The following is a 17,923-nucleotide window of genomic DNA, read 5'->3' as shown; positions in this document are numbered from 1 at the left end:
CTGTAAATGATTAACAGATCTCAGATTTCTTTACATGCTTGTGTACGTTTTTGGAATAATGTTTAGTGATATAGGAAGATTTTCTAAAACTTTTTTCAAAAACTGTTCCATTTTATTTGAAATAATGTATCCGCAAACTTGGGAGAGATGGTTTTAACACTTTTTGCTTCGCTGAATTTCTTAGCTTAAGTTCTCAAACTTTTATGGAAATTAGCCACATTTGTTTACTACAAATGGAACCAATTCAGCCCTCTACAAGAATATCACAGACCTCGTGAGTTGATGTCAAATACATGGTGTTCCTTTGTTACAACCTATACCCCACTATCGGGGTAGGTTGTAACACATGCTAGGGTAAGTTGTAACAAAAGACAAAAGAAGTAAAAATGTATGCCATTCCATATGAAATTGATAGTGTTACAACTCTCCCCATGTTACAACTATCCCAGGTCTCCCCTATAAGCAAAATATTGTTTACAGTCACTCATGAGTATACATTTTCGAAGAAAATTCCCTCCCTTTTTTATTTTCAAGAAAGATCTTTATTAAATATCTTGCATCAGTCATCAACACTGAGACAAACAGCTTCACTGTGTAAAATATTGGATTTTATACTCATTTAGTTTCAGTCACATGCTCTACAAGTCAAAATATTACTTAATTAATCAATTTTAGTAATGCAATTATATAGATACAGCTGAATAAGAGTTTCACAGCTGCTTAGCATGTTTTGAAGGGTTGCTAGTTTTGCACAATGCATAGTAGTTATTTATTTTAATGTCTTAAAACATATTTAATGCATTTCAGTTCAGTGCAGTTCAGCAGTAGCAGAAAAGTCCTTGCAGTGATAAACAATTTATCCATACACATCATTATTTGTTTTAAATTCATGTGCTCTCAAATAATTTCCTCTCCTCCTTGCAGCAACTTCTCTTCTCTGTTAACTGGCGCACGGGTGGGGCAACCTGTTACTCACATCGCGGAAATAGAAATAACAACCATCCAATCAATTCAGATGGGCAAAAGCCACCCTATACATTTCACTTGGATTAACGTTACAATATGAACATATGGTCACAAATCTGTTTAATGCCCTAAGAGACAGTAAAAATTCCATTTCTGTTTACAATTTGATCTGATGTTTCTGATTCAGCATTGCGTTTAACCCCTAATACCCTAAGAGAACTCCTGAATGCTTTAATAAAATTACGTGATCCAAAAAAGTATATTAGGGGGTCCAAGCAGCAGTTGATTCCTGCCAATATATAGCATGCATAATAAGCTGTTTCCACCTGCAACAGAACTCTGCAACTCTTAGGGTGATACTTTTTCATGACTACTCCAAGGGTCCGAACAACATTGAGAGGAAGAAAGCAAAGGCCAAATATGACCAGACATATCCCTATCATCCTCAAGGATTTAGTCTTGGCCGATTTGCCCTGAACAGAATTTATGTTGATGCGGGATACTGAGCTCGCAAGGCGACTGTAGCAAAACACTGATATAGTTAAGGGTAAAATACACCACAAGAAAAGAGTCACAAAGTTAATAACAAAGTAAGCATCTGTCAATGTTCCCTGATGAATACTAAGACACTGCTCATGATTTTCCTCAGTGGTTACAGGAAGCAACCATCCATAGACAATGCCAATTATTATCAGAAAACACCAAATCCCAGCACATAGCTTCTTCACGAAAGTCTTCCTTTTCATCAACGAGGAGCGGTTGAAGTGAACCACGGTCATATAGCGATGAATGCTAATGAGTGTGAGGAAGATCACACTGCCATTGAAGTGGACGCTGAGCACCGCAATCTTCAGCTGGCAGACGAAAGGCCCAAAACTCCAGTTGCTATGGTTGACGAAGTACGCTGCCATCAGTGGGGTTAGTGGAGTAATGATGGCGTCAGATAGAGCTAGATTGAACTGCAGAACGGCTCCAGAGTCCCATTTGTGAAAGCGACAAGTGAAAACCCACAGGCTGAATCCGTTGAGCAGGAGGCCCAGCAGATAGACGAGACAGAGGATCACAGCCAGAGACATGTGCTGAGCCTCAGGAGAACACGTGATGTTACTGATGTTTGAGGTGTTCATCTTAGAAGAATGCCACTGTGTAGGACAAAATTACTGTGTTATTTTGATCAAACTTTGTGTTTGGTATATTGCAAATAAATAAACTTGGAGAATTTCACACAAATGCCCTGGCCATGCAAATATATTGCTGTAGTGAATGCTAATAAATGTCATCACCAAAGCACATTACAATTTTGTTAAACGTGTTAAAAAACACACAACACTCTCTAAATGTTATATTTTGCTGTCATGTAATGTTGAATGATTATATAAATGATTATGTAAATATAAACTGCTCACAATTTTATTAGCCTACATACAGTATATGTGAGCACAGTAACTAACTATATATATATTCTCTGAAATGAATATCAAGCTACACAAAGAACTTACCAGATCATGCAACACTCCCCTCAAAACTCATTTGGAATATGGAAATTGAACAGAGAGTTTACTAAATGATTAAGGCATCAGTGTACGTGACAAAAAGGAACCAAGACAGGATTTCCTTTTATTGGTCAGCAGTCATTAAACCAAAACTCCACCCTTGTCATTCTGAGTTAAAAATGAACACTTTAAATATCTAACATGTCAATGAAGAAAAAAATTATAATAATAAACCAATAATCAAAATCTTATAAGCTTTACTCATCATTGGCCATCACAATTATTCACTTCATAAAACTAAGCAAAAATATTCAATTTGCATTCATTTACATCAAATATAAGCATACATATGAAATTCCCCTGCAATTTTTTTAAATATCTGATTTTCAAAACAAATTGCACACATAATTCATATTATTTAGTATCATCAATGTTTGTAATTAAGAGCAAGAACAGCAGTTTCCTGGCTATCTGAGGTGCTGTTCTTGCTAACATGAGGTCAGTCTTACAAAGATGAATCATGCCTTGTTCCAAGTCTCACACCTATTCTACTAAGAGAGATATGAACATTTCTTGTGAATTTCTGAGAACTAAAACAATATATAATTGGATCAAGACAGCAGTTGACTCCAGCCACAATCCATGACACATAATATGCAGTCTCCAATTCTAAAAGTAGACTGCATTTGTGGGGGGAATATTTCTTGACCACAACACCCACACTGCGCACCACGTTCATAGGCATGAAATAAGCAACGAACATTGCCAAACAAACAGCCACCATTTTACGTGATTTGTTCTTAATAGCTTGTACATTGTCATGGCTAGTGTCGAGAAGGGACATCGAGCGCACCAGAAGACAGTAGCAGATTGCAGAAACAATGAATGCTAGAAGTAATACAGGAACGAGGAAAGTGAAGTTTACGATGAAATAAATGTCAATATATTGTCCTTGGTGAAGGCTGAGGCATAAAGTGTGATTGTTGACTGTGCTCGTGTCTGTAATAGCGGCGAATGAAGCTCCCATAATCAATACAAAAAGCCAAACTCCAACACAGAGTTTCTGGACAAAGTCCTTTCGCTTCATGTAAGAGTCTCGATTGTAGCGCACCACAACCACATAGCGGTGAATGCTAATTAGAGTGAGAAACAGAAGACTGCTGTAAATGTGGAAGGTTATTAAAGCTATTTTAAGCTGGCAGAGAGCTTTCCCAAAATGCCAATTAGCAGAATGATAATATACTGCCATAAATGGTCCCATAGGACATATTATGACATCACTGACAGCTAGATGAAACTGAAGAACTGTGCTGGGCTTCCACACTGATGTCCTGCATGTGAACACCCACAGACTGAAGACATTGAGCAGGAGCCCCACCAAGAAGGTCAGACAAATGAGCACAGGGATGGAGATATGCTGGGACTTTATGGGACAAAGGCTTCTGATGTCACCACTGGTGGCATTCAATAAAGTGATGGAGGAGAACCCTGTGCTGTTCATCTGTAAGAAACAGATGACGAAAATACAAATGGCATTATTAATATCATAATTATTTATTATGGTTACAATAAAGAAATATAACAGATGAAATGTAGGTTAGATGGGGTATAAGACGACTTGAATTAGTTGAACATAATATGACCACATGCTATCTTGATTTTTCATTCATTTGAATATCAACATTTGTGTGATTTATTTATTTATTTATGTCCATTTCTTTTTTTTTCTTTTTTTTTTATTATTACAATTAATGCAGTCACTGTTCATCATAACCTTTAACCATGTGAGTGGAATTATTCTATTTAAATACGTAATCTATTGCATAACAATTTACAATTTAGGTCTGCATATAATTCATTTAAATCAGAATTCAGTTATTCCACAAAATTGTCAAAAAGCATACATTTACATAGAATATTTGATTTAGTTTTTACATTAATGCAACTTAAAAAAAAAAAAATGTTTAAATTTCTAAGCATATAAAATAGTAAAATAGCAACTATAGCACCGAAATGGCACTATAAGATAGATATAGAAGATACAGATCCATGGTCTTCATCAAAATATTTATTTCATCAAAAAAAGTTCAGGTTATCTGAGGTTAACAGATGCTTTGATTATTACATTTTTTAAATGGCTCCTCAATAGATCACTAATTATTGAACAAAAACATCTGCACATAACCTAGAATACTGTCTAACACTTAATGGACGTTCTGCCATGTCTTCGTCATCAGTTAGGAACCTGGGTGTGCTCCAATCTTTCATTTGAAAGCCACGTTTCTAGCATCTGTAAAACTGCATTCTTCCATCTTAAAAATATATCTCAATTACAACATATTCTCTCAATGCCAAATGCAGGACAGTTCATACGTTCATGACCTCAAGGCTAGATTATTGTAATGCTCTTATGGGTGGTTGCTGCACGCTTAATAAACACACTCCAGCTGGTCAAAAATGCAGAAGCTAGAGTTCTTACTAGAACCAGGAACCAGCCCCGTTCTGTCAACACTGCACTGGCTCCCTATTAAACATTGTATACATTTTAAAATCTTGCTGATTACTTACAAAGCACTAAATGGTTTAGTTCCCCATACTTGAGCGAGCTCTTAACGCATTATAGTCCTTCACGTCTGTTGAGATCTCAAAATTCTGGCCAGTTGATAATACCTAGAATATCAAAATCAACTGCTTTTTACATTTAGATATCCTTTGCTGCCATCATACACTCACTTAAAATTAATGTTTAAAAACAAAACTATAATCTTTATCCATGCATTTTTCATGCTGTAAATTATAACTTGGTGATGCCTAATTTCACTTGTTGCATGGCAGTAGATTCTTATTTAGCACCTAAACTTTGAAACAGTCTTCCTAGCATTGTTCGAGAAGCTAAAAACACATATCTTTAACCTGGCATACACATAGAACATTATCAAGTTCTATTATTCAAATCAGTTAAATGACTGTTAGACTGCATAAACTAGGTCAGCCGGAACCGGGAACACTTCCTATAGCATCCAATGTACTCGCTACATCATAAGAAGAATGGCATCTACGCTAATGTTAGTCTCTCTGTTTAGCCGGATCCTGGCCGTATCCAGATCAGATGGTGAACCTGCACCTAAACACGACCACAACGCATCCCTGAAGGGTCAGCAGAGATTGTGTCAACTAGACTCTCCTCTGTGAAAGTCTCATTGACCAGGGGCGCTGATCCTCAACAAACCCTTCTCCATACCGGCGTGAAGACTCTGATCTTCAACCAGATGAAACTGGATAAATATTCTGAATGTTCCGATCCGATCTGACTTCTGACCTATAATGCTGCCTGAATCATAATCATACACTGTTCTCTCGTTGGCCAGAGGAGAACTGGCCCCGACTGAGCCTGGTTTCTCCCAAGGTTTTTTTCTCCATTCTGTCGCCTGAAGGAGTTTTGGTCCGCCTTTGTCTTTTGGCTTGCTATGTTGGGAAACTTAATATTCAAAATTATTATTGATCTGCCTGCATTGACACCATTATATGAGAACTGAACTGAGCTGGACGATGACATCACTGTTTTCTCCAGAGCGGGTATATAGATAAATTAATTAAATTAATAACTTTTTTGCAACAGAAATGAACCATCACTGAACTTAATCTGGACTAAGACACTATTTTCTTCTAGATCTGCTGTACAGCCGAAACAAACTTTGTTGCATTATTTTCCTGTTATCACTGTAAAGCTGCTTTGAAACAATCTGTATTGTAAAAAGCGCTATATAAATAAAGGTGACTTGACTTGATTACTATTGGCGACCCAAATTAATATCTGTTTTTGTAACTTATTCACAAAACATTCACATTGTAGGACTTTTTTTCTAACATCAAGACAACATCTATATCTATATATCCCATACCAAAATGTTATCTTGATGTTACAAAAAAAGTCTTACAATGTCATATACAATTGCAATAATTAAAGAACACATTATCAAATTGTGTTACCTTTGAGTCCATCAGAGAGAAGCCTGGATATCTTGATGGCTACAATAATAGTTTAGACTTCTGCAAGGCATTATATATGCCAAGTGAAGACTTCCTGTAAAAATGTGATCATAGTGACCAAAGTGTTTTGATACTATCTTTAATTTAGGTGTCACAGCTTGTAAAGTAGGTGTATGCAAACTTGACACTTCAACCATAAAAACCATAACTTGTTAAGAGCATGCAGTGGGGTTTCATCTTGTCACTTTGTATTTGGCTGCAGTAAAAAAGAGAGACAGAAGATATGTAATATATAATTTAATGATAAAAGCTAAGGAGATAAAAGAGATAACACCAAACTAACACAACATAGTACTAACGAGCAGGGATATACATTTTAGGAGAGCACAGGGTTTAAATACATGGAACAAAAAAAGGGAACTAATGAGCTAAAGATTCAGGACTGGGTGGAATCAGCAGGAAAACAGGAGAGTCATGGCTGGACGGAACTAGCGGGGACAGGAGACACCGGGGAATTACCTCCTCAAACGATAAAATAAATCAAAATTTATTTTTGGGCACATGTTTGTAATTCTTCGTAGTTTTCTTCTTGATTGTCTACCCCAAGTGTTCCTTGTTAAGTTTGTTAATCTCTGTGTGTATATATATATATTTCTGTCATGACAACTCTCAGAGTGTTTGGCATGGTAATGGATATGACAATTTTTATATATTTGGTCTTGGCAGAATAGATCTGCTACACTGCTGCTGCTGCAGAGCAAGTACAGGACTTTACTGCCAATACATACACAACACGCTGCTGAGAGCAAGTAAGACATGCTGCTGCTGTACAATTTAGTGTACATGAATTACCCGCTGAATTATAAGTCAGTGTTTCCCATGTTCATAGTTTGTTTTGTTAATAAATGTACACCTTGCGCAGAAATCCTTCTCTCCCTGGTTTTCTGTGCTCACAGCGCATTACAGATAACAGCCTATGAAGACACTGAGCGGAACACTGTCAGACTCAGAGTCCACGTAACATGCCTTGAGCAGCTGTAACATTTGATGAATAATGAAATGAGACAGCATTGGTGCTGTGAGGCAAGTACGATGTTGTCTGAACTGACAGAACAGGGACGTGCAACTGCACCACCAGGAAGTGATTCTGCCCATCTGAGACTTGTAAACTACACTCAGTAACAGAAACTGCTTAAAATATATATACATATATTTTCAAACGTCTGAAACCACATTGAAAGTATCTTTCTTTCTTTTTTGACTTTTAAATCTGGAGATTAATTAAATAAATTATTAAAATTAATTAAAATAAAATAAAAAACATTAAGATGTTTAAGAGCTTCTGTTTAAATGCTAACTGGTCTTCTATTGAAGAGCCATTGCTTTGACAGTAAAAGAGTAAAAAAAAGAGGAAGAGTTAGTCATCTCTGGGGGTGATTGGTGTCTTCTCAGTTTCAATGTGGGCAGGCCTTCCTTTTATATAATTTCTCAATTCCTTTTTACCCAGTGTACAAGTAAACATTGTAGTGGTTAAGGAGGATTTTAAATATTGCTGTGGTTATGTTCTTACCAATGGGGAAACACCATACACTTATTTCCAACAGCTGATGAGCAGGAAAATCAGATTGCATGCCATCATGATCTTTCTTGACATGATACACAATTGACAGCAACTGACAATGGCATGAATGAATCAGAAGCCCAAATATGACAGCATGAGGGGGATTGAAGAGATTACAGCGGTACATCGGTCAGTATAAACCGAAACAAAAACTGGACCATCACAAGACAGAAGGCCATTCACTGAGCCGAGCTCTGATGGCAAGACACTAGGTGGAGACAACAGCACAGAACATTGGATAAAACCAGGTTCCTGGTTCATTTTGTTGACAAAAATGTTTTACTGTTTTTAGGAACAAAATGTTATATAAATCAGGAGACTGTTACATGAACAAACCTCTCTACAAAAACCTTTAGAATATATATAGGAATAAAACGTCTGGTATATGTAAGTGCTATTGAAAAGGAGACGTTTCTGCCTGAGAAAAAAACCTCATTTTGAGAAAACAGCCTTTAAAGATAAGATATAAGACTGTATAAACCTCCATGACACTTCCAGGTCTTGAAATTCACACATTTTTCCATATTATCTGGTTTTCTGAGACCACGGGACAGTGTTTGCCCAACTTAATAGACATGTTATTTTAATATTACAGTAATAGCCATGATAAAAGTGACAATGGAAAATTTACCTGACCTTAGAAAATAAATTAAAGCAAACAAGAACATTCAAACTGTGAGCTCTACATAAACAAACTAGTGTATTGCATGCATGACAAAGATTGTATACAGTATATAAGTCATTATATACAAGTCATTGAGGGTTCTTTTAGTCACTTGATTATGCACTTATTTAGTTATGAGTGCGAGACAGCAGTGGGTCTCCAAAGAGAAAGCATCAAAAAAGTCTCAAATTGTAAATTTGTCTAACCAATTATTTTATTTACACAAGGGTTAGTCACACTGACTCAATCCAAAGCAAACGATATTCAACCATGAGATGCTTTACATAAGACAAGACAACATTTTCTTAAAAAGAAGCGTAGATATCGAAACACAAAATTGCAACTTGGAAAATGCTTTAAAATTACCTTTATAAAAGCGGGAAACAAGAAAAACAACGAAACTTAGTCATATAACCAGCACAGTTCCATTTTACACATGTTTAGGTCAGTCTTTTGCCATTAGATGAGTCATCTACCTCCATTGCTGCTGTTGCTGCTCTCTAGTGGCTGGAGCGTCCAGTCTCGGTCAGACAGGGGTCGTGGGGGTGGAAGGGGTGGGAGGCACAGTAACAGGGTGAAGGCCTAAATCCAGAGAGGGAGCTTCCTCTGGTTCAGGGGGGCTTTTCTTAGAAGCCTCAAGCTTCTCCTTCAACAGGGTGTACAGTTCTTTCACTGACTCGCTGCTCTGTAATAACATGAATTAAGATTCAGTTACTATAAGATTTCTGCACAAGAGAATCAGTACAGAGAGGAACAGAGAGAGCTTTTATCATTTGTGAACCAATGTTGTTATTGTTAACTAGAATGAAAAACTATTACAAATAATTAAAAAGTAATTGAAATAAAGCTGAAATAAAATGAAATATAAATATTAGATGAAAAACTTAAAAGAAAATTAGAAAGCTTATCTTGGCAGCTCATTGAAATAATTTACAGCTGAAGTCCTACATTTACTAAAATTTAAATTTTAAAATAAAATTATTTTAAAGCTAAATAGAAATATTTAAATAAACAAAAAAATACAAAAAGCACATAACAACATTACTAAAATAAATGAAAATGAAAATGAAAAATGAAAATATAAAAACAAAAGCTAATTCAAGATATTAATTAATACTATAATAGTATATAAATACAAAAATCATCCTGTGAACAGAAGTGGATGAGGTGCCACCTAGTGACCATTAAACATTAAAACAAACTTGGCCTCATTTACTTTCTAATGCATGTCCCTAGTCTTATGAATGATTCATCAGTGCATGTTGTTCCAAAAAAAAAAAAAAAAAAAAAAAAGTTGTTGTAATCTTTATTCAAAATGAAAATTACTTTCCTTTTCTGCTGATGTGACTAAATCCATGCAGAGCAGAAGACTATTGGGAAATGTTAACCAACAGCCCATTAGCTATTTATTGATTTAGCAAACTCACATTCAGTCTGTTTCCTTTAAAATACCTGTTTTGGTGGTTCAAGTGTCTTCATTAAGGTTTCCAAGAAGGACGCCAGCACCTTCTGATGGAGATGGTTCAGCAAGCGAAGACTGTGTCTGTGAACGTTCTCCTTACTGCAAATGAGAACAATAAGCTCAAATATACTACAACTGTCGTGAACTGAGCCACAGTATTAACATGATTTTTTTCAACTAATGAATATTTTACATTCAAACCCTGAAGAAGTTGCACTATATAATGTGATTAAAAAAAGATAATAGACCTAGAGAAAGATGTGAGGAGGAAGTTGTCAAAGACAGCAGTGCAGAACTCCTCTGATCCAAATTCATCAGAGAGCAGAGTTAGATGACCAGTGAGAAGATGGAGGAAGATGTCTCCAAACGCCATGTCGTTATAGGTATCCACTGCAAAAACACACACACACACACAGTGATCAGTCTTTGTGCAGCATTGCCATGATTATCCATTAATCCAATGTATCTGACAGGAGTCTCACCCAGTCCAGGCAGAAGCCGTTGTAAAGCATTTTTGTTCCTCTGCTTGGCGATATGAAGCGCATAATAAAGACCGATCTCACATGCCACCCTGTTTTCCTGTATATACCTAGACAAAACAAAAAAGATTTTGCATTTTATTTTAGAAAGAATTAAGCACTTGCTGAATATGCTGTGTTGAGGAGTGGCATGAGATGGTGCAGATACCTGGAGAAGGTTTCAGGCAGGGTGGTGGGGTACGTGAGAGAGGTCTTCTCCTCACTTGGTAGTTTCTGCTCCACAGTGAATGTGTAGTCATCCACCACTATTGACATCATGGCAGGCAGAAAGCGTGTTACCACCTCCAAATCCTGATGGTGAACAAGACCAACCTTGTTTAATTGTGCAAACCCATTTGTACAAATTGTACAAATCCACAAACATTAGACTTGGGTTTATTGAAGAATGCAGAGAGTTGACAAGACACGACCACAACGCATCCCTGAAGTGTCAGCAGAGATTGTGTCAACTAGACTCTCCTCTGTGAAAGTCTCATTGACCAGGGGCGCTGATCCTCAACAAACCCTTCTCCATACCAGCGTGACGACTCTGATCTTCAACCAGATGGAACTGGATAAATATTCTGAATGTTCCGATCTGATCTGACTTCTGACCTATAATGCTGCCTGAATCATAATCATACACTGTTCTCTCTTTGGCCAGAGGAGAACTGGCCCCGACTGAGCCTGGTTTATCCCAAAGTTTTTTCTCCATTCTGTTGCCTGAAGGAGTTTTGGTCCGCCTTTGTGTTTTGGCTTGCTAAATGGGGGACACTTAATATTAAAAAAATATGATTGATCTGCCTGTATTGACACCATTATATGAGAACTGGGGCCTATACCATGAAGCCGGTTTAGGTGGCTAGCCAGCTATGTTTCAGTTTAGTTTCCGTCAACCCTGGGTTTTAGGTACTATGAAAGTAGCTTGGCTTTAATCGGTGTTCGTCGCCATGGTATCTTACGCTGCACGGCTAACCTGCTCCGGGGCAGGTTATGTTCTGGATTCAAGATCTCAGACTGAAGTTTGACCAATCAGCTGAGAGCAAAGAAACATATAGGTGATGTAACTTATTCCCAGTGTCTGTTGCAATGACTTCACCTTTTCTTCCAAATCCGGTGGACATCTCAGCGCAAATTGTTTGACGAGCACTTCGTAGAGAGAGTTTTTTGCCAGACAAAATCCCCTTGCCTTTCCTGATAGTTATTTGTATGAAAGATATAGATTTTGCGCGGAAGGAATGTCTTATCTTTGCGAACTTCTTGAGCCGCACATAAAGAATTTAACACGTCGAATTCATGCACTTACTGTACCGCAAATGGTATTGCATTGCGTTTTTTTCCAAGTGGTAGGCTACATACTTGCACGGTGGGTGACGCACAGTGATATATTTACGCACATATATATTTTTATATTTTGTCTTTATCTGCTGCCAAGAACATTTGGAGTTGGGGTTGCATCTAAAAATCAATGAATATTAATCTTTCTTAGTACATACATGCACATTTTTTATATATTATAAAAATAGGCTATAGTACACATATAGGCTACACATACATATATACATAGGCTACATACATTTACATAAATATAGAACGTATTTGTTTAACTTACACATTAACGATCAGCAATCTTTCTCCAACAGTTTTCTCTTGCTTTGGCAGCAGAGACCGTATTGTTTCGAGCTTGAAATATTTATTTAAATTCATCGTAATTCTGAATGATTATCTCTTGCTCCTCCGCGGAAAAATATATCGCTCTCGCTCTACCCGCGATTGGTTGTTGAGTGTCGACGTCACTCTTTTATGTGCACGCGCGCGTGGAGTAATCATAGCTTAAGGATCAAAGCCTGAGTTGACAGAGAAAGTTGATGAGCTGCATCATGGTACCAATAAAACCTGATTGCATCGGTTTGGTTTTGTCAACTCAAAACTAATCCTGTAACCCCGAGTTTGTTCAGCTACCTTCATGGTACAGGCCCCTGAACTGAGCTGGACGATGACATCACTGTTTTCTCCGGAGTGGCTGTACAGATAAATTGACAAAAATAATAACTTTTTTTTTACAACAGAAATGAACCATCTCTGGACTAAGACACTATTTTCTTCTAGATCTGCTGTACAGCAAAAACAAACTTGGTTGCATTGTTTTCCTGTTATCACTGTAAAGCTGCTTTGAAACAATCTGTATTGTAAAAAGCGCTATGTAAATAAAGGTGACATGACTTGATCATACCATTCGGGGCTCTTTGAAAACCTGGCTGTCAATCATGTCCCAGGCGCCCTGGCCAAGAGAAAGCATCCGCAGCAGAAGGAGAAGTTCAGGGCTGTCCTGTACATAAACACAGATTGTTTGGTTATGTGCTTTTCTCAATTTTGTTATTTTGTTATATATTCTATTAATTTATTTTTATTTCAGTTTTGGCAACTTTAACTTATTTTAGTTAGATGGCAAGGCAACATTTCCAAACTTAAATTAAGTTTTTCATTTGATATGTACATTTTATTTTATTCCAAATACTTTTGGAATAATTATTTTTAATAGGTTTAGTTAAAGGTAGCAAGCTAGCTTTGAATGCATGAGATCCCACCCTCCCCAGATCATCTCTAAACCCATGCCTCCTTCAAAACATATGAACGTACACAGCAGAGTGTGCAAAGTGTCACGAGAGACGGCGTTAAATTACCAATTTAAAGAGCTCTTAAATGTCTCTGCATATCCTCATGAAATGCGCAGAGGTATGGAAATTTGAAATGTTGAGAGGCAGGTAGGACCAAAATTCGGTCCAAATGCAATGATTGGACAAACATTTTTTAGTCCTGAGAATTCCACAGAAGATATACAGTATGTACAGTTTTTAATATTTAGACCACTTCTATTATTGCTATCAGGATGTGAAGAGTTTCAACCAGTATAACAAAAAGTGTTTATAAAAAACATTGCCTACCCAACCTTTAACAAAAACAACACTGTAGTACACTATTAGCTATGAAAAGGCATAGACAGTTATTTCTGCAGCAGAACTTGTTGCATATGCATTTGTAGTAGTTTCCCTTTCAGTTTAAATAAATCACGCAGCTTGATTTACAAAGATTTGAGGTAGTCAATTTACTGGTATTTGCATCACTATTAATGCCCCAAAAAGTCTGTCTTAACCTTTTTTGCACTTCACATGGCTGCAATTGTTGCGAATGTTTACACTAGCCATGTTTAGTAAATCAGGTCATAGATCAGTACAAACAAAAGATGCCTGTAGACCTAAAATCAACTATGGAGTTGGAGTTCTTACTCTGGGCAGGGCGTCCTGGCTCAAAAGCTCCTGAAGGTTCCTCACGGTACTCAACACTAGAGTGTTACAGGCAAATGGATCACAGAGGATCATCGATAGGTCACTGTGAGAAACAGAGACAGAGAGTGTAACATTTGTATGGTTTTATGGCTTTGTATACTGTATCTGAAGGAATATTTGAATCTCGTACCCTAACACTTGTTCCTGCCCTTTTTTCACACCATCCAGGAAGCCTTGCAACTCACGAGCCCGTTTAGCATCCACAAACTTTTCCCTGATGCAGGCATCCAAACACCAAGAAAACTGCAAAAGAATAAGAGAAAACATAAATACAGAGTGTTTTTGGGTGCAGACCATTTGAAAGAGGTCACCCCTATGGTACATGATCACAAATTGCAATAGTTCAAAACAGTTTTTGAATGTTTATAAATATACATATCTGAATCATAAACAATAAAAAGATGCTGATTGCTGGTGTGACTTCCAGAAAGTGTTTAGCTCCTGTAACTGTTTTTGTAACAGATATTTAGGTCATTTTGTACAACCTTGTGAAATGGAAGGACCCTACAAATGGTGCTCAATAATCATGATCTTGCAGTTGAAAGGGTGTGTTGAAAATTACAGATGAGAAACTGGCTCCACACCTTGTGACAGGGGTCGACTGAACAGATCTCACTGATGTCGAGGTCATGAAGGGACATGAGCAGCTCAGCACGTAGGGTGCAGTAGTGCACGTTTCGTGTGCGCAGGAACAGCGTCCGCAGGAACTGTAGTACCATATCGTAGAGCTTCACGTTCTTCCCAATCATCTGAGTCAGCTTCAGCACCACCTAATGAAAAATCACAGTTTTATTGTTGACATAAAGATGCAACAAGAGGACAGTGTTTGTTTGTTGTTCCACTGCAAACGTAAATCACCAAAACCCAAGTTTGCAAAAAAAAAAATTTTTAATATATAAAAATAAAAAATAAAGATCAAATAATATAAAGAAAAAATAAATAATCATCTTAAAATAACACTGACACAACATTACATTACCATCAAATGAACACTAAATTACCATGATACTAAAGTATGTTAGAATTATCAGAACACAAGATTAATATTAAAGAAATGCTATGATAACATTGATACAACATTATATAAACATTAAAGTAACACTATTTTATAACTTATATTCGCATTCAAAATTAACCTTAAAATGTCTTAAATGTTTTTTGGAATGCATAGTATTGTCATGTTTTCATGTTTTAGAATTTCAGGGGGAAAAAAACATTACATTAATGCTAACACCATTTTCAAATTAAATAAGATTCATTATCCAAATGTTCAAAATTAAATAAAAAATGTAAACAAACACCTCACCTCACCCTGTCGCCGTGTTTTGGGTGAAGGACTGAAAAAGTTGTGAAGGATGGAGAGGTCGTTGCTAAAAAGAGCCGTCTCCTTCTCCACAATATACTGTTTCAAGAGCGGAGACACCTCGTCCCCGAAAAGAGCCTGATTGTCCTGCCAAATCTGCCGTTTCACCTCCACAGCACAGACTTTGTACAGCTCTTTATCGGCCATAACCTGCTTCAGCTTCTTCTCAGGCACCTGCATGAGCATTCAAACAGAACCTTGATTGTCAAATTTAAAATTGTTATAAAATGATAAAATTTACACAAACAATTGGGAAAGAAAAATGATTGCACACCTAAGGCTGAAAAGATCTGCAAAATAAGCTTTGAAATGTGTCTGTATACTGAGATATCTTGAAATGTATCTGTCACTTGAGTACCAGAGAGTAATAGGTCAGAGCACAGAACACATGTATACCTTTGGTAGATGTTTTAGCACTTGCATGACAACGGGCTGTATGGACGGCATCTTCACCAATGGGAAGCTTTTCTCAAGAAGTTCTTCCAGCTTTACGTATCTGTGTGAATTTAGGGGATGCATTAGTATGATTTAAGATCCGCTGCGCAAAGGAATGGATTGAAATCAAAACTTTCCATTCACCTGTCCTCCTCCTTGCCCTCGGCAATGGTGGCAACGCGCTCCATCAGCTTATCTCGAAGCTCATCAAACACTGACTGATGAAACTCCAGCCGCGGAGTCCCGTGAAGATCCAGGAAAGGCAATGCAGACTGTAGGGTTGGCAACAATATGCCATTTTCCGCCTGTAAATGATAATACAGTTATAATAAAACACCGTAAAATGAACTAATATCGATTTTATAGATAAATAAGTGTTACTAGTACTTATTTTTTTATTACTAGTAAGCAACCAACCAAATAGTGAGTAGTATCAGTTTCAAAGTCACTATTAACTATGCATGAAATAATACTTATTGTTTTCAGTACTGACCAGTATCTATTAAATTCTGATATATTACATAGATACTAGTACTTATTTTTTTGCAGCTAGTCACTATCCAAACAGCGACAGATAAGTATTTTATTGTTACTGGGTTCAAATTCAAATGTTTGCCAATGTAAACTTGTATTTATGTAATGTAATGTTACAATGTAAAGAATACTTACAAAAAAAAAAGAGAACTTAATATGTACGTATTTATATATGTATATATTTATATATATATTTATATACTTAAAATAATATATTTAAGTGCAAAATTAAGATGTTTTTGGACATTTAATTGCAATGAAATAGCAATTTGTTAAACGTTACGAGTGACTTTTTTTGACCCACTTAAGTAGGACTTAAGTACATTTGAATGTAATTATAAGTTCTATTTACCTTTATTGTCTTTGAAATATGGTTAAAATGTACTGACAAAGTGACAAGCTATGTATTGTCATGTATTTAAATATATTTGTAATTGCACATTTGTAATGATGAATTAGTACATTTAAAATATATTAACTTAAAATGTAATATTAAATAAAATACTAAGTTAAAATTGTAATCTCTTTAAATGTGCTTTAGTATGTTAGTCAACACATCAAAAAAGGGTACTCCTTTAAAACAGAACAAAAACTTAAAAAAACTTTTAGAATGTACTTTAAAGTAAAACGTGTAATGTGGCATTATTAGAAAGCGCGTAATGTGAAATTATTAGAAAGCGCCAACACACGTTTTAAAAGTGTACTCACGTGTGTTAGAAACAGTCATTAAAGTGTGCTCTTTTTAGATACACTTAAGTGACTTTTTATTTCATTAATATTATATTATCTGCACATTTTTTAATGTACTTTTAAGATTTAAGTACACTACAAGTGCGCATTCAATTTTAATTATGTGCCCTTCTTTTTCACAAGGGTGTTCACTAGGTTGTGTTACTTAGTTATTCCATATTGGATTACTTACTAGTAATTAAAAGTAATACTAGTACTATAATAGATATTAGTAGTTAGTCAGCGCAAATGGATAACTGTTAAATCGGCTTGTCACAGGCTGTCCGTCATATGACAATTCAAACTGAAAGCGACGACAGAAACTAGATCCCTCCCATTATAATCAATGAAGATGACTGTTGCATGCGAACGACGTGCTTATGTCTAATGCAATAGATTTGAATAGTGAACACTGTGAATATTTTAGAGACACAGAACCTGACCTGAAACTGGTCGATGGCTTTCAGAGGTTCTGTACAGTTAGTGAGAGTTTCTTTAAGATCTTCTCCATTAGATATTCCCAGCTCAGGTAACCCTGCGAACATTTTGAGACGCTCTCTCTAGTTTAACTCTCCACTATGAAAAAAAGAAAGAAATTCATTGACAACAGAAATACGACTAATGTTGGCTAAATTTGCATGGTTCGTTGTTTTCTGTATTCGCGCACTTCCTAATTGTGCAACGTCAACAGACTCTTGTTCCTGATACATCGTAAAAGGTTCCGCCTCAGAAAGGTTCCTAGCTGGGCTTTAGGTGTCACATTTCTCCAATATTGCCCTTACTAAAAAAATCGTATCATTG

At 36.4% G+C, this 17,923-nt stretch overlaps 3 protein-coding genes and 1 long non-coding RNA gene across 4 annotated transcripts; 1 reads left to right on the top strand and 3 right to left on the bottom strand.

Moving 5' to 3' along the window:
• Positions 1 to 586: 586 nt before the first annotated feature.
• LOC309498522 (P2Y purinoceptor 4) lies at positions 587 to 2,562 on the bottom strand. The gene is made up of 2 exons (XM_082169295.1): positions 2,466 to 2,562; positions 587 to 2,108 (listed from the first exon to the last, which is right to left on the bottom strand). The coding sequence occupies exon 2, from the start codon at positions 2,091 to 2,093 to the stop codon at positions 1,095 to 1,097; it is 999 nt and encodes a 332-aa protein (XP_082025421.1). The 5' UTR covers positions 2,094 to 2,108; positions 2,466 to 2,562; the 3' UTR covers positions 587 to 1,094.
• A 137-nt stretch (positions 2,563 to 2,699) lies between these two features.
• LOC309498521 (lysophosphatidic acid receptor 6) lies at positions 2,700 to 7,273 on the bottom strand. The gene is made up of 2 exons (XM_082169294.1): positions 6,450 to 7,273; positions 2,700 to 3,960 (listed from the first exon to the last, which is right to left on the bottom strand). The coding sequence occupies exons 1-2, from the start codon at positions 6,459 to 6,461 to the stop codon at positions 2,965 to 2,967; spliced, it is 1,008 nt and encodes a 335-aa protein (XP_082025420.1). The 5' UTR covers positions 6,462 to 7,273; the 3' UTR covers positions 2,700 to 2,964.
• A 1,173-nt stretch (positions 7,274 to 8,446) lies between these two features.
• LOC309498526 lies at positions 8,447 to 9,135 on the top strand. Its single transcript, XR_014205975.1, has 2 exons — positions 8,447 to 8,568; positions 8,625 to 9,135. It is a non-coding gene; the product is annotated as an uncharacterized lncRNA (long non-coding RNA).
• nelfb (negative elongation factor complex member B) lies at positions 9,043 to 17,818 on the bottom strand. The gene is made up of 13 exons (XM_082169291.1): positions 17,566 to 17,818; positions 16,004 to 16,164; positions 15,821 to 15,920; positions 15,368 to 15,598; positions 14,646 to 14,831; positions 14,192 to 14,304; positions 14,002 to 14,104; positions 12,948 to 13,043; positions 10,884 to 11,026; positions 10,679 to 10,785; positions 10,445 to 10,586; positions 10,187 to 10,295; positions 9,043 to 9,419 (listed from the first exon to the last, which is right to left on the bottom strand). The coding sequence occupies exons 1-13, from the start codon at positions 17,665 to 17,667 to the stop codon at positions 9,261 to 9,263; spliced, it is 1,752 nt and encodes a 583-aa protein (XP_082025417.1). The 5' UTR covers positions 17,668 to 17,818; the 3' UTR covers positions 9,043 to 9,260.
• Positions 17,819 to 17,923: the final 105 nt, after the last annotated feature.

This window comes from Leuciscus leuciscus (genome assembly GCF_965113295.1).
Source record: "Leuciscus leuciscus genome assembly, chromosome: 5".
NCBI lineage: Eukaryota > Metazoa > Chordata > Actinopteri > Cypriniformes > Leuciscidae > Leuciscus > Leuciscus leuciscus.
This window is presented reverse-complemented; position numbering and strand designations above follow the sequence as displayed.

Bases quoted from the DNA above. Each gene is read 5' to 3' on its own strand.
- LOC309498522 (XM_082169295.1), bottom strand. From the start codon at position 2,093: ATGAACACCTCAAACATCAGTAACATCACGTGTTCTCCTGAGGCTCAG.
- nelfb (XM_082169291.1), bottom strand. From the start codon at position 17,667: ATGTTCGCAGGGTTACCTGAGCTGGGAATATCTAATGGAGAAGATCTT. The intron at 16,165-17,565 runs GTCAGGTTCTGT...TATCATTTACAG, and splicing joins AAGCCATCGACCAGTTTCAG to GCGGAAAATGGCATATTGTT. The intron at 15,599-15,820 runs GTATACATGTGT...ATGCTCATGCAG, and splicing joins TGCTAAAACATCTACCAAAG to GTGCCTGAGAAGAAGCTGAA.